Below are 15,921 nucleotides of genomic sequence, written 5' to 3' on the forward strand. Positions count from 1 at the left end.
CAGGCAGATTGTCCGCCGTTCACGTAACAGCCAAGAACAGATTGAAAAACAATCTGTCTGGTTTCTCTGGAATAGCCGGTGGCGTGTCCGCCCCCAGGGTGCGAACAGTCCGCGACCACCCTAAAACCTCCCAACACCAAGCGCATCACCTCCTTTGTTTTGGAAGATCACTCCACACCAATGGAGGATTCCAAAACATACCAATGTTAGTACCAAGCGCTCTCAAAAACCTTTTTCAAAGATGGCCGACACCAAGAGATGATCTCACACAACAATATCATTTCAACTTCGCCACCGGTTAACTTTTAACAAACTTTTCACAAAGGCTTAAACTTTTCCGCCACTCACCACTAAACGTATCTCAACGTCAGAGCTCACAAGTGGCACTAGATAATCGTAATGCAAAGCACATTTGCCCATCTTAATAGTACGGCTATCTATCCTAAACCCAGCCATTTAAATCTTCTCTAAAGCACCTCATGGCCGATGAAATGAAACAACCTATGTTTCATACCTTTGCCTTGTGCAAATCCAAAATTCACAAATTTGATGCCCGCAAGGAACATGTCCGACATATTCACCAAGCCACTTGATATGATCAATGTATCTTTGGCTTGATCTTTATAGATGATGTAGATCACTCAAACCATCACATAGACTTCAAGTCCATTGACCTTAGCCTCACTTGCTCTTCACCGTTGCCTTGGTCCTTCAGCGCCAAGCCCACTAGCTTGCCCTTCACCATCGCCTCGGTCCATCGGCGCTAAGCCCACTAGCTTGCCCTTCACCATCGCGTTGCACACGGTCCATCGTAGCCAAACCTTGCTTCGGTCTTCAATTGCTTGCTATATTTGATTTGAGCATTCCAACATGCAAACAATCAAATCAATGTCAATACCCATCTCATCTTGTGAACTAAACCAACTTTCCTTCACACACTTATAAATAGAAATGTTAGTCCACAAGTGTTATTATTAATTACCCAAACCCAAACAACGGCCTAGATCTTTCACCGGCCCCCGCCTCAGCACCGGCCACGGCTCCGGCAGCACCCAACAGGTACGCCCACCCCTTCTCTTCCCTGTCAGTGGTGCCCCAGCGTGCGGCCAAACCCTAGCATAATCCATTTGTATGCAGATTTGATCTAATTACACCCTATTGTGCCTGCTGATTCCGTTTTTAATTCGGATCTGATTTAATTACAGCCTACTATGCCTATTGATTCTGTTTTTCTAAAATAAATATAATTCATCCATGCCTCCTGATATCGTCTACACCTTATTCGTTAAATGTGTTTTTAGCACCCATGCCTTTGCTTGCATTACAGTTCCTTAGATTTGATATCAGCTGTTGTGTTACTCAGTCTTGTGTTGTGTTCATGCAGAATGTCAGTGATGGTTCAATAGACTTCAAGGGAGATGTCTAAAACTAGGAATCTAGAGGTACCAGTTGCGGTGCACTGTATACGATGCATGCTTGCCGTGCAAGGGAATCCATGAATCTCAATTTACAAATAATATGGGCTTGTCTCCATGTTTCGATCTATTTCCTTATTTTCCTCTTGCCTGTACAGTACTTATTGAATCTTGATTGTTTGGTTCGATGACAGCTCCCCTACTAAAGAAAGTGTTGACGGCACTGAGGAGGCAGCTGATGAAAGACCTAAAATCAAGGTATGACATTACCAAATAGTTGTGCGCAGTTACATTCCATAAGTTGGTATTGAACATTTACAATTTCCAGATTGAGACGGCTCCAGCATATTTTCGTTTACCAACAGCAAATTCAACATGGCATTGCTTCACACGGTATATTGAATATCATAGGTATGGCTAAACTGATTCCAATTTTATAACAGGTGCGTAGCTGCAAAGGGGAGGGTGCTCATCACTGTGAAAAGCTTGCTGAGCACTACAGACCACTCGCATTCTTCCTCCGGTTACTATTACCTATTGCTGTTGCACTAAAAAATTAACAGCTCCTTCTTTTTCTTCAGTTTGTTCTGTGACTATGAGGTGGTGATTTCTATGCCGTAAGGAGCTAAGTTGATCTTAAGATTTCCATGTGCCCGTAACATTAGACAGTGAAACCTGCCTGTGATATAATTTTGGCAGCAACATTTAATCATTAGCTTCTGAAAGTGAATTTTTGGCGTTTGGAACTATATCTTCTTATCTATACTATTACCTTACCCACGTTTCAATAAGCCAAGCCATATTATTCCTATCATCAGAGCAAAATCCTTGACATTGGGTCATTTCATGCAATTGATTGATTGATTCTCCATCTTTTATACTTCTTTTGGGTGAACCACAGTTTTACCACGGTTTTACACTACTACAGATTGAGCGATCACCGTCGCCACTTTCACTATCATAGAAAACATAAGCGACAGTGCGATAGTTGCACCGTCGGTTGGATTGATGGCGAGGCCCAGAAAGGAATCAAGCCGGCAGATGAAACTTCTAGCACTCACGGTTCAGCCATCGATGCGGTGGTGCTACTGCGGTTGCATTTCTCCATCATATGGAACGCCGAGCCGACTGAGATACGCATTATGGCCGTCGGCCCTACAACACCATTTGGTCTACCGGCAGTAAGTTCAGCGTGAGTGTTGAATGTCCTAACTACTAACACAGTTCTGTGAAAATTATTTCCGCTGGGAGTAGCCAAAGAGCCTCACACGCTGCTCTACATACTTCTTCAAGCCCGCTGCTCTCTGAAACCAGCCCTCTTCCTTGTTCATCCCCTTCTTCCATCTGACTACAACTATGTCAGATAGACCCTTGAGCCTTCTCAGCAATGACTCGTCCTCCGACGAGGTTGAAATCGAGCCAATGTTGACCTCATCAGATAAATCCTCCAGCGACACTGTCTCTTCTAATGGGAGTCCTCCCTGGAGCTACGACGACGAGGGCTTCGAGGAGGAGGAGGATGAGGAGGACGATGACGAGGAGGAGGAGGAGGAGGATGAGGAGGAGGAGGAGGAGGATGACGACGACGACGACGATGAGCCTCCTCCCAAGAGACCGAGGCGACCATGATCCTCGCTCTGGAAGAGAGGATCTAGTTTAGATGGAATAGGTTTAATACTTTAGGTCTACTAATTATGTTTCTGGACGAGTACAATCATATACTCGGTCTAAAATGCATCTATCTTTTCTAATGATGAAGAAAATTTATAGTCTGAGCAATGAATCTTTTGTAATGAAGTAATGAAGCTACTGTCTCCTATTCGATACAAAAAAAATAATCATGTACTTAGTTGTTGAACAGCTGAGAATCACTGTATTATGTATGGTGATTGTTGAAGCCGCTGTTCGTCACCTTCTCGGACCATAAAATTTGACAAGAATCGTTAAAGACCCTATTTGTGGAGAGATTTTTGTGCTTTGCAGGACTGCACATGAAGTGTCCATGCTTCATAGATACAGTGCGGACGTGCAAGGAGATGCTGTCATCTTCGCTATGGTTCACTACCTCTGGGTTTCGGGATAGCATCAACCAATTGAGTACCTTAGCAACTGCAAACGCCTCCCACATTAACTCTTATAATTTGGGAAACTTTTATGTTAATAAAGTTTATATGTACTACCACTATGTATTGAAGCCTCTCGGTTAGTATGTATGAGTACTGCATAATCGTTGAACTATTATTTTGGTTGAACTGTTAATTGAATGTGTCCCTCGGTCGACTGTATATGTGTTGCTCTTGATTGTGGTCCACGTGCACACCTCTATGTAAGCACAAAAGATCCAAAATAGGCCTTCTTCTATAGGTGGATAGTACCCTGAACCGACCGTGACACAGCATCTCATCTTGGAGGGAGTGCGAGGGTTTTCCAGGATATCGTTGGCGGGAAGCCGCATAAAGCGATGACAAAAGACCCAGGCCAACCTCATGACTCAGTGTGCAACACATTCAACCCAGACTGCTCGATGGCTGGATCTAGCTCCAACTCCTCGCAGTGGTCAGCACCACCCTCGGGCGGTGGCACGAGAAGAACACCGGCTTCCAGCGGAGGAGGTTACTGAAAGCCCTAGTTTGGTTTTGGCTAATTGATGAAACCTATTTGGACTAACCTAATTGCTAAGTGTGTGTAGCTAAGAGAGGTTAGGTCCAAGACCAAGTGAAGTGGTCGGCAAAGGCAATGGAGTGCTCGGCCAAAGCTTTCAAGTGCTCGGCCAAGGTTCCTATGTGGTTGGCTAGGCACTATGTGTGCTCGGCCAAAGATCCTTAGTGGTCGGCATGACACTTGAAGTGGTCGGCTTGACACTTGAAGTGGTCGGCAGTGCTTTGGAGTGATCGGCCATTGTGATCAAGCACTCCAACATTGAAAAGAAGAAAGAGAAAAACAAAAAGGGCTCAAGGCAAAGGTATACTTGATAGGCTCATTTTGTTTTTGGCACTCAAGACACCATAGAGGGTGTGAGTGTGTTTAGGATTGATAGCCGTACTATGAAGAGGGGAGAAATTCATTGTGAAATACGGTTATCAAAGTTCCACTAGATGTTCTAACTCATTGCATATGCATTTAGATTCTAGTGAGTGCTAACACCCCTGGAATTGGTTTGAAAATATGCTAACACACATGCACAAAGGTGATACACATTGTGTTTAGCACTTGGGAGCAAGGGTGAAGTGATTGGAGATGGAACTCCACTGGCGGAGTGTCCACCCATAGAGTGTGGGTAGTCCGACAGTGCCACCGGCGATCTCGGAGAAAAGATAGGGTGTTACAGGAGGCACCGGACGCTGGTCCCCCTGGCACCGGATGCGTCTGGTGCTATACCCTAGGATGAGCGGACTCTAGGCGAGTCCAGTCAGGAGGACCGGACGCGTCCGGTGCGACGGGGAGCTCTCTGAGTTCGCACCGGACGCAGCTAACTTGAATCGACCGGTCGCGACTCTGGCGCGTCCGGTGCGTGTGACGTAGGCGCTCGGAGTTGAAGCAGTAAATGCACCAGACGCGGGTGAGTCCAGTCAGGTGGACCGGACGCATCCGGTGTGAAAAACACCATTTTGATCATCTCTGTGTTTGCACCGGACACGGTGGCTCGTGAGTCCGGTGATTCAACAGGCGCGTCCGGTGGTGACTTAACGGCTACATGAATAGCAGAAGACTGTTAGAGATGAATGGTCGTGGTTGAATCTAAGTGACACGTGGTCGGCTGTGGTGCACCGGACGCTGTGCCACCGGACGCGGCACGCCCGGTGTGCGCGGCCGGTGCTTACGCGAGTTGCCCAGTAAAATCTGAGTAACCGCTCTTTTTGGAGGGAGCTCTATATATATGAGTTTGGCCAGCTTGGGGCTGCCTCTCTTGCACATTTGACATTGCTAACATCCTATTGAGCTTAGTAGACTCCCTCTCACTCATCTCATTGCTTGGTATTGCAAATTGAAGTGAGATTGAGTGATCCAAGTGCATTGCTTGTGTGATTGCATCTAGAGGCACTTGGTGATTGTGTTTCGCTGTGGATTTCTCTTGTTACTCTTGATGTTTGCCACACCTAGACGGCTTGGTGCAGCGAGGATCGTTGAGCGGAGGGTGGTGTTTGTCTCCGGCTCTGATCATGGTGATTGTGAGGGGTTCTTGAGCCTTCCCCGTGGGAGTTCACAAAAGGCATCTCTAGTGGATTGCTCGTAGCTTGTGGATCCCCACCTTGTGTTGGTTGTGCGGCACCCGATTGCGGGTTTGGCGTGTGATGCCAATTAGCGCATGAACCTCCAAGTGGGTGAATCGCTACAAGGATGTAGCTTGCCGGCAAGCAAGTGAACCTTGGTAAAAATCATTGTGTCATCTTCTCTCCGAGGTTTTCATTGTGCTTATTGATTCATCACTTGCCACGGCGGTATAACCATCTCTATCACTCTTTGTATTTACATTGATATATATCTTGTGTAGTGATAGTTTACTTTTCTAGTTGTTTTTATCTCTTGAAAGCTCTCTAGTATTAATTGTTAGAATTAATCTTTGAGTGACTAGAAAAGTATAGCACACTACACTTGTGGTTAGGTGGCTTTCAACCCTCTTTGTAGTGCTAGCGCAAAACTCGCATTACGCCATTTAGTTGTCTAACCTCTTTGTTTAAGTGTTGTTATAGAAAATTTTATTAGGCTATTCACCCCCCCCTCTAGCCATTTAGGACCTTTCAGTTACAACGGGAGGGGGCCACCCATCCCATACCATGACCCACCCTATGCATACCAGCCACCACTTTTGTGTCGCTGCGGCTTGAAGATGCCTCGGTGGATTTCGTGGAGTGATGGAAACCCAGGACGTCAGTACCACAGATGTTGTAGGGCAAATGTAACTCAATTTCTTTCTTGTTCATTCAGTTTTCGCAATGCAAAAGCTGAAATGATGTACTTATGGTAATTTGTTTTTTCTTAGTTCGACTTAGATTGCGAGTTCTATGAGTGATACGATCCCCCATATGGAAAATATCTGAAGACTTTGCGTCTCGATTTATGTAACAAGATTTGGAAGCTCAAGGTGGAGGCCAATGAAGATCTGCAGGAGGTGGAAGAGATGCCACAGCTTGAAGAAATGGCGAGGGTTCCAACGAAGATGAAGGAAGATTTGGTATCTTTAGGAAAGAAATGTGCTTGTTGTTCTTATTTCACCTATTTTGTACTTACCTTAGTTCTTGGCATGTTCATTGGCAAGTTGCTTAGTTCACCGTAGTAGATTAAAGTATCAATTGATGTGTCGAACTGAAATCTGTCACTTTTGTACAACTATTGTTGAACTAAATGCAAGGTGATTAACCAGGTGTTCAATTTATTGAACTATAAATGCAAGTAGATCTAAGCATCAATTGATGTGTCGGAGGCATCCTACTTCCCTGGACACTGGGCCCTGGTATAGGGGCACCAATTTATTGAACTACATATACACTCCTATGGTCCTACCACACCTCCCTCTCGTCCATTATTCCCCACTCTGCTCCCTTGCACTACTTCACCCTACTATCGGCGGAAGGAAGGCAGCCTCTCTTGTGCTCTCAGCTTCATCACCTCTTTCCTCACCGGCGCACAAATCTTCAGCGCCTGGTCGCCGCGTCTCTACTCCATCCGGATCTAAGGTAACTTCACTCGATTCCATCTTCTTTTGTAGCGAATCGGACCTTTATGGATCTGGATCCAAACCGAGCTATAGTACTTTTCTTTGATGTGCGGATAAAAATGCATCTTCTCGTTTTGGAGTTTCTGGCCTTTTACCTCCGTGGAGTATAGCTTGTGAGCCTTACTGTCCTCAGGATTGGTTCGCCCAATCAGTGCTTTATGGACAAAGACGATGAGCTAGATGAAAGTGTACCAATGGATATGGACAGGGTTGTGGTGGTGAATGCTCGGGATGACATGGAGATTGACAATGATCCCATGGAGGTGGATCTGCAGGATCTTATGGAGATTCACAATGATCCAATGGAGGTCAACTAGGATCTGCGTGGAGAATGATTTATTATGCAACTAGTGATGTACAAATGAACGCATGTTAGCTTTTGCATAGTGTCAGCATGCTTGTTAGCTTGGTTGTGTCGGCCTACTTATTCGGTGTGAATGTATGGAACTCAAGTTGAAATCCTTTGAATCCGAGTACTGGCATTGTGCTTTCTTTCAATGTTCGGCCTCCTTTGGAACAAAGGATTGGCTATTAGAGACTTTCCTGCATTTTCAATTCCTGCGTTTTTCCTATTCCTATGTTTTGCATATCTTGTGTTCCAAAAGGGCTTAATCTGTGTGCCTTATTGTTCATCATCAAACTGAAATTTAATTGCTTTGAATCTGAGTACTGGCATTGTGCTTTCCTTAGTTTTCTAAGTGCCCAGTTTGGCTTTGTTTCAATGTATACATGGTAAACATTAAATCTGTGTGCCTTATTGTTCATCACCATATCATACAGAGGTCTTCGAGTGGTAATAGAACCCAGCTGCCAGTGATGGTACTATGCATTCACCCCTGATTATTTGCAAAATTTACAATCCCACGTTTGAGCCCTCCTACGCGCAATTACAAAGTTCTGATGAAATTTCGATTCCCGTGGCTCGTAAAAGTTACACAGCTCGCACGCAACTCACCTATCCCCCCTCCCCCCACACACACATACCATGTCTCGTATTCATTGCTGCTATTCCTCAGCGCCACTCTTGGTCACCACTGCTTAGCGGCGACACAAGCCATACTCACCACTTTACAAGCTGCCACTCACCAGCGGGACAGCTCTTGCTCTGCGACGGTGCACATCGTCAACTTGCCCGCACAGATCCATAGGCAACCGAGCTGCTGCTATCACTGGCGTTGCCACTCGTGCTAACCGCCGCCAGATCCAAAGGCAAGTGTAATAATCCCTTACTTCCATCGCCGTCCGTTCTCGTCGAAACTCATGTCGTTAGTAATATTATTTATTCATGCAATTCCACGATGGCAGGGCGGACTCATCTCTTTGGGGGTGTCCTGGCTATTCCAGATGACGCAGGCCCCCAACAAGAGGAACGCAGTGGGCAGCCTCACAGACAATGTGCTTGTCGACATCCTTAGTCGCCTCCCTGCCCGATCGTTGTGCTGTTGCATGTGTGTCTGTCGCTCCTGGAAGTGCGTCATCTCTGATTTAGACCACCGTAAGAAGCTTTCCCAGACTGTCGCCGGCTTCTTCTATGGAAGCTGGTGGACCGGCAAGCGCCACTTCACCAGCATCACCGGTGAACGGCCCTCCTTTCCTTCTTGCCCTTCCCCCTTGACAAAGTCCGGGTCTTAGATAGTTGCAGCGGCCTCATCCTCTGTTGGTGTATTAGGCCTGATGGATTATGTCGCTATGTTCTGCAATTCGATGACCGAGAAATGGCTTGTACTGCCGCATAGCATCCATTATGTTGGTCAGGCTCGCTTGGGTTTCAAGCCGACAATGTCCTCATACTTTCATGTGATTGAATTTATAGAGGAGGAGGGTGCGTGCATAGGTGTGGAGATCTACTCATCTAAAACTGCAGCATGGATCTTTAAGGAATCTGAATGGGACGAGGGTATTGTACTACGGTCAAAATCGAGAAGTGTTTTTCTTAATAGTTTTATGCACATGCTTGACTACTCTATGATAGTTGCTGTGGATATGGAGGAAAAGACATGGAGGACAATTTCTAAACCGCATGGTGCTGAAATGTCCATCCATCAAGCTCAGGGTCACCTGTGTTTGTGTTGTGCTGATTTTCACAATATGTCCCAGCTTTCAGTGTGGATACTGGAAGACTATGGTACTACTAAATGGAGATTGAAGCATGTTGTGAGCACGCAAGAGCTGTTTGGACAGTTCAATATTGAAGTAGGTACTGAGATTTGTGATGCGGACTATAGATTGATTATAGTTCATCCAGAATAGAATTTCATTTTCTTTGTTGGGGAGGATAGAACACTGATTGCATATGACATGGATCGCAGAAAGGTTCATGTCATCCATGCTCGTGTCATCCGCTTTCGTAGACCAAGAGGTCGTCTCTATATGAACAGCCCTTACTATATTCCTTATGTTCCCTTGTTCATAGAGTCACTAGCAGAGCAGTAAAGGTGCATTTGGTGTATTTTGTTGTTACGACATGACTTTGTTCAGGTATGGAGTTTTTTTTATTCTACATATAGGCCAATTTTGGCTTTGTAATTAACTAAAGAAATGGTACGTTGAATATTATTAATTATGCTGCTTTGTGCGGGTTGTGGAGTCTGAGTGCTTTTCAACAATTTGCCTGCAATGGATAAGAGCTAAAGAAGAGGGTTTTCATGGTGCATTGGCTACAAATCCGAAGGATGCAGTAATTATATTCACTTTGCCTTGCAAGCAGGAGTGCCACATTGGCTATCAATCCGAAGGATGGAGTAATTATATTCATTTTGGTTATGTAAGTCTGTAGAGATTAGTACCTTTAGTATGCAATCTATGTACCGCTTGTGTTAGGACATCAGTTCACAAAGTTGTTATGTTAGCGCCCATTGTTATTGTAAAAAGTACTTTTATTTGTGGACATGATGTATGGATGTAATATATCTGTATGATGTGTGTTCAGTAAGGTATTAAGGGCCCAGCTGAATTAGTAAATATTGTGAAAAAACAGATGCAATTCTGTCCAACACTGTCGCTATACGTATGATGCGGCAGGGATCAAAACTATATCACCGCCGAATGGTTTAGTAAGCCGACACCAACAAAAGGATCATCAAAGGCGGATCGTACTGCAAGCCGACGGAGACCATGCCCTATGACCCGATGGTTCATACGGCGAGGCGGTGGTGATATACACCTCGACATAGACGGGTCGGCCGTCAACGCGACGGTGAACTTGCCAACACGCAGACGGGTCGTTGTGCAAGGCGACGGTAATCGTGACCACTACACAGGCGGTTCATTATCCCACACGACGGTGATGTTTGCCTTTACACAGGGGGTTTAGTGTGCGATGTTATTGAGGATCCATCATCTACGGTTATTAACCGACCGTGATGACTTCGACTATCACCGTCCACTGGTTACTGCCAAGGCCGAAATTCGGCTGCGATGGGGGATTACGACGCGGCTGTGATAGGTCTGTTGTAGTAGTGTTAACTGCCTTTCCACTGGTATTTCACGAATAAAATACATTAGTCGTTAATCCAAACAAATTTCTTTTGCTAAATTGAATTAACCAATTGGTAAATTGGTCATTGAATTTGTCATTTCATCGTATGGAAGTTTTCAGAATATTTGGCAGGTATATAACTGCTAATCTTATATGCACAGCTGGGTGTTGCCTTGATGGTTTTCCACCAACTCGGGGGGATAAATGGTGCTGCCTTCTTTGCAAGATATGTCTTTGGTTCTGCTGATAATCAAATGTCTCTAATATTGTGCTGCCCTTTTGGAACAGTGCTTTATCAAGATTTTGCTTTTATCATGAATCCAGGATTTTCTGGGAGACTTCGAACCGCCTTGATTGCCAGTATTCAGATTTGAGATAAATTGCTTTCAGCTGCAAAAGGTTACTGATTAGAATACTAGGTTTGTAACCGTGATATTTTGACATTCCAATTACATTGTCTGGGGCCATACTCAGGGATAGTAGTGGGACAAGGGTTCTCCTGATGGTATAAATGCTACAAAGCTGAGCTCATGTACACAAACAAAGATTGTTACGTACAATGTTTTGTGACATCCTCTCATTTACCTTCCTTCTATACTGCAGCTCTGCACGTAATGCACCTAGAGTATTGCTGTTCGCCAGCAATTTTAGGCTTCTTTTTTCCTCTTTCGTAAAAACCAGTTGCTTACGCCACCTGCCTAACCAAAACTAAACCTTCAGTTTTAACAGAAAAAAGGAATGAACGTGTTCTACCATTTGTGTTCTAAACTTGAAAACCTTATTGTGTTGCTTCACTTCCACTGTTTTGCAGTTTCTAACGAATGTGTCACGATCATACTCAGTACACTGGACCACATAGCCATGAAAAGCCTCAGTACCAGCTCAACAACTCTGCCAAACATTGGGATCTTTTTATGCAATAGCAACATGAGTTTCAATATCCACTTCCAACATCGATGTATCTAATTTTAGTAATCTTTTGCTTCCATATACAATCATATAATATGCTATATTTCTGGCTTGCTGCCCCGTGCGAAGCACGGGGGATCAAGTACTTCTGTATGGCTCATTCCTTGCAACAACAAGATGTGTTTTTACAATGGTCTATTTATTAAAATCATGGTCGCATTTTCATGAATGTAGGAATGTGTGTGCGCGATAGTAAACAGCACACAAGGTTTGTTAATTTTGCTTTCCATGTTGGTCGTGCACTCCTTTGTCTAACAATGCACATGCTTAAATCTCTTTGCATTCTCATAATTACTTTTCACAGGTCGTCGGTATGCTACAAATGGACATTTATTGGTTCTGAAAATACCGCCCTTCATGCATACTCGCCAGTTAACATTTTTTAGGAGATATGCAATTGATGTGCTTTGATTGGCCAGGTCACCAAACACTCCGCTTTATTTCGTGGAACGAATTAGAATTCTCCTGTGCATGATGTAAAGCTAAACACCTACAGAACCATCCCCCACCACAAGGATCCATCAAGTAGGTAACCATGGACAGGAGGAACACTAAGCATACCATGTCTCACTTTCCAAGCTGTACAAATTAACTTAGAGGGAGGGCCGGAGGGGCAAAGGCGGTGGAGCATTTGATCGAGCACGTGAAGCACGCACCTTGCGGAGCCGGAACAGCTTCTGCAGCAGCGACGCTGGCGGCAACGGCTGTGTTCGGCTGGCTGGCTGGCTGATTGCCGGCTGGCCAGCCACCTCACAAAATCACTATTCACGTCCTGCCAGAACAGTATTTTCCTCTCACAACAATCAGCCGAAATAGTATTTTTCAGTCCTGCCGAACAGGTAAAACGGTGGACCCGCCTGAACGCCGTGGCGTTGGAGCCTGCACCTTCCCTTCCATGTCCCCGGGAATCGGCTCCCACGGCGGCGTTGGCGACGAGCAGCGCCAAGGGAGAGAGAGAGAGAGACTAAGCCGCCGATGTAGTTGCGACGTCGCTGGCGGCAGCCCGTCGCCGGAAGAGGGTGCCTTCCGACTTTCGACCCTCGGCGAGCTGTTGGATCACGAAATGAAGCCCATCCTTATGGATGGGCCGGTTTTTGGGCCCAGCTAAACAAAGCGTCGATTCGTTAACATGTACAGGGTGTTTTAATTTTCAAATAGCTTATTCATTATATGATTAACATTTTTTTTGTGAGGACATTGCATGATTAACATAAATGGTTTACAATTTCAAAAATGCAATTTACTTGTTAAATATAAAGCTACTTACGTTTTTCATTTCATACATCTCACATTAAAAGATACTAGCACGGCAAAAATACGTATTCATTGAACTTTAGGTATACAACAACAGCATGACTTGTGTGGTTTCCTTTATGCCGATGATCACCTTAGTCTTATATAGACAAAATCTGCGGTTTAAAAAGTAGTGGACAACCGAAAGAAGCGTAGGACAAAGTTGGTAACTTGTGGTAATGTGGTGTATTGTAAGGGCAAGGGTAATGTTTGTGACTCAGTTGGCAATAAAGGTAGGGCCTATTTCAATTGGCACTAGCTATGGTCAATTCTACGGAAATAGGACTTTGTACTTTTGTAGTCAGCTGATAGTGAGGGAGCGACGGAGCGTAAGATCAAGGACACAGAGAGAAAGTACTTGTTTATTTTCTTATGGTGCACTCTAAGCTTTTGGTGCATCTTAAGAAAAAATTGCTTGAGGTGTTCTTCCACAATGGCTATGGTATTCATTAATTGCTTAGGGCTAATTTTTTCAACACATTGTGGGTGCCCTAACGATTTTACATATAATTTATTATAGAGATTTTTTTATGTCAATCTTCTTTATTTATCACATGACGTGGACGAATAAAGACTTGCCTTTAAGTACTTTATTAAGAATCTTTGGCATAATTCTTGCTCACAAGTCACTATTAAGTACAGCTGGAAATTTTAAACTTAGAATGGAATCAAATTATCAAAACTAGTATAATGTCCGTGCTAACGCTACGGATTTTTCTTGAGAATGTCTCTTAAAACAATAAAATTATTTTTGCATAGTCTAATGTAAAAACAATTGTACTTGAGTCTACGTATAATTTTCTAATATTATGACCATCTAAGTTACATTTTGCCTAACTCCTTAATCATCTCTTGAAGATATTCAAGGATGTTGTCGGAACATTCGTTTGCACGACTCGCCAAAACGTCTGCCAAGAATTCCATCCTCAGTGAAGTTGAGAGCTGTGCATGGTATATAGATTAACAATAAGTTACTGTTTTTTCTATGTAGTGTACAATATATAGCTAGAGACTATATATGCTTACATTGTTGATCGGTGGCAATCTTTCGCCGTCCTAGAACTTCATGAAATTGTATACATTTATCTAAACTATTTCCTTACATTTGAAAGGGTATTAAATTAGCATATGTGAAATCTTACCATATCAGCATTTAAATAATTTTGTACCCTTGTTTCAACCATGTCCTCTTTTATCCAGCTCTTTTTCATCTCATCTTCCTCTCCCTCTTGTTGTAGTAATTGAGAGAACCACGTATTCTCCAAGTAAACATCTCCACCTTCTCTATGTAGTAGGTGTTCTTCGTGCCGCATCAATTGGATATAAAGACTCATGACCTACAAGTTTTTATTTTGTCATTTCAAGATTGGCAGATATTTCCCATGGACATTAGTTAATGCTAAAGCAAGTGTTAAACATGCTTACCGTGCCATTGACTTGCTCATTCCCAAGAAAAAGACAATCCATATCATCTCTTGCTCCCCAACAATCATCGATTCTGACAAGCAGATGCTTTTTACTTTTTCCTTTCATATATTCAATTACCTCAGCATCTTGTTGCGTACACGCATAATCTAGAGAGATATTATTTTTTATTAATAATTAATTAATTCCCAAATTTAAAGACATATAGGTTTAAATTGATGGTGGATCACCTTGAGGCATGACTTGTACATTGTTTGCTTTCTTTGGCTTATTATACTGAGGCAACACCATCATCTCACTGAGAACATGTATTGGATTTTTATTGGCTTCTAGCCGTGGCGTTTGTACACCATTATCTTTGTACTGTACTTCATTTCCATCCTTTATAATGATCTGCATATGCAATATATAATATCAGTTTTATACGCCATTCTTTTTACATTTAGTATGCAATGGGCCATACGGGTAGAAAATATGAGAGGATATTTGAGTTGTTTAAGAGATTGTTACGTACGTCATCCTCGTGTGCACGCTTCCGCTTCTTGTATCCGTCTTTGGTTTGGACATCTTCATCAGTATAGCCCCGCGATAATCTACCACCACGGGCACCCCCCTCGGTGGACTGCCGACTATATTTCGTCGACAGTGGCGCGCCAGGTAGGGGTCCCCTTTAGGGGTTGTGCGTGCTGATCTTCCGGCGAATCAGATGGGAATCTTCAATATCAACGGCATGTTCTCGACGACGACCTCGTACATCCAGTCGCTCACATAAGTCATCGTCGTCGGGAAGGTGCTCCTACACAAGTAGGCATACAACATCATTCGATCTCGGGCGGTTGTACGGGAGTTGCTTCATCATGTTCACGAGTCAGATTGGACTCACAACGTCAAAACACAACGACCACGTCAAAAAGCTGCATAACGGATCCAATCTACATCACCATGCATGCTTAATGACGACGCAAGAAGCTTGTTGGGACGTTTATACATACATGATTTTGTACCTTTGCATCAACCTACAAGCAGCGACATGTCACGTCTCTGTGCACGACTCTTTGTGCTCCGGCGACTACACAGGGATCGACTCTGACCAGCTCTGACTACACCCGCTCGACTACGGCGACGCTGCGCACCCACCACGTCGACCACGACCACGTCCCGAGCAGCGCCGCCGAGCTCCGACCACGTCAACCACGTCCCGAGCGGCTCCGCCGATCTCCGACCACGCCGACCACGGACCACGTCGACCACGTCCCGAGTGGCTCCGCTGAGCTCCGACCACGGACCACGTCGACCACGTCCCGAGTGGCTCCGCTGAGCTCCGACCACGTCGACCATAGACCACGCCAACCACGTCCCGAGTGGCTCCGCCGAGTTCCGACCACATCGACCACCAGACCACGTCGCAATGATGATCGCCGTGAAGAACGGCGCTACAACAACCACGACCACCATCATGACGACAGGTTGGAAAGCTCGAGGACCGGACAACTTCATCGCCACCGACTAGATTTCTATCCAAAGATAAGTACACTTCTAATATTTATATTTAATACAATTTTCATTACGACGTTTCTCCACAAACGTCCCCATCATGATTATTCTTCAAAAAATGTTTGTCCTTG

General features: G+C 44.4%; 1 protein-coding gene and 1 long non-coding RNA gene across 2 annotated transcripts; one reads left to right on the forward strand and one right to left on the reverse strand.

The window, feature by feature from the left end:
- The first annotated feature begins 8,475 nt into the window (after window positions 1-8,475).
- LOC136479221 (uncharacterized) lies at window positions 8,476-9,381 on the forward strand. Its single transcript, XM_066477154.1, has 3 exons — window positions 8,476-8,707; window positions 8,945-9,033; window positions 9,229-9,381. The coding sequence occupies exons 1-3, from the start codon at window positions 8,476-8,478 to the stop codon at window positions 9,379-9,381; spliced, it is 474 nt and encodes a 157-aa protein (XP_066333251.1).
- A 4,199-nt stretch (window positions 9,382-13,580) lies between these two features.
- Window positions 13,581-14,484, reverse strand: LOC136483405 (uncharacterized). Its single transcript, XR_010765433.1, has 3 exons — window positions 14,297-14,484; window positions 13,898-14,208; window positions 13,581-13,813 (listed from the first exon to the last, which is right to left on the reverse strand). It is a non-coding gene; the product is annotated as an uncharacterized lncRNA (long non-coding RNA).
- Between the last annotated feature and the right edge of the window lie 1,437 nt (window positions 14,485-15,921).

This window comes from Miscanthus floridulus, chromosome 9, assembly GCF_019320115.1.
Source record: "Miscanthus floridulus cultivar M001 chromosome 9, ASM1932011v1, whole genome shotgun sequence".
Taxonomy (NCBI): domain Eukaryota; kingdom Viridiplantae; phylum Streptophyta; class Magnoliopsida; order Poales; family Poaceae; genus Miscanthus; species Miscanthus floridulus.

Excerpts from the sequence above, each read along its gene's own strand:
- LOC136479221 (XM_066477154.1), top strand. The coding sequence starts at position 8,476 with ATGACGCAGGCCCCCAACAAGAGGAACGCAGTGGGCAGCCTCACAGAC. Across the intron at positions 8,708-8,944 it reads CCACTTCACCAGCATCACCG|AGGAGGAGGGTGCGTGCATA; the intron begins GTGAACGGCCCT and ends TTGAATTTATAG. Across the intron at positions 9,034-9,228 it reads CTGAATGGGACGAGGGTATT|CTTTCAGTGTGGATACTGGA; the intron begins GTACTACGGTCA and ends AATATGTCCCAG.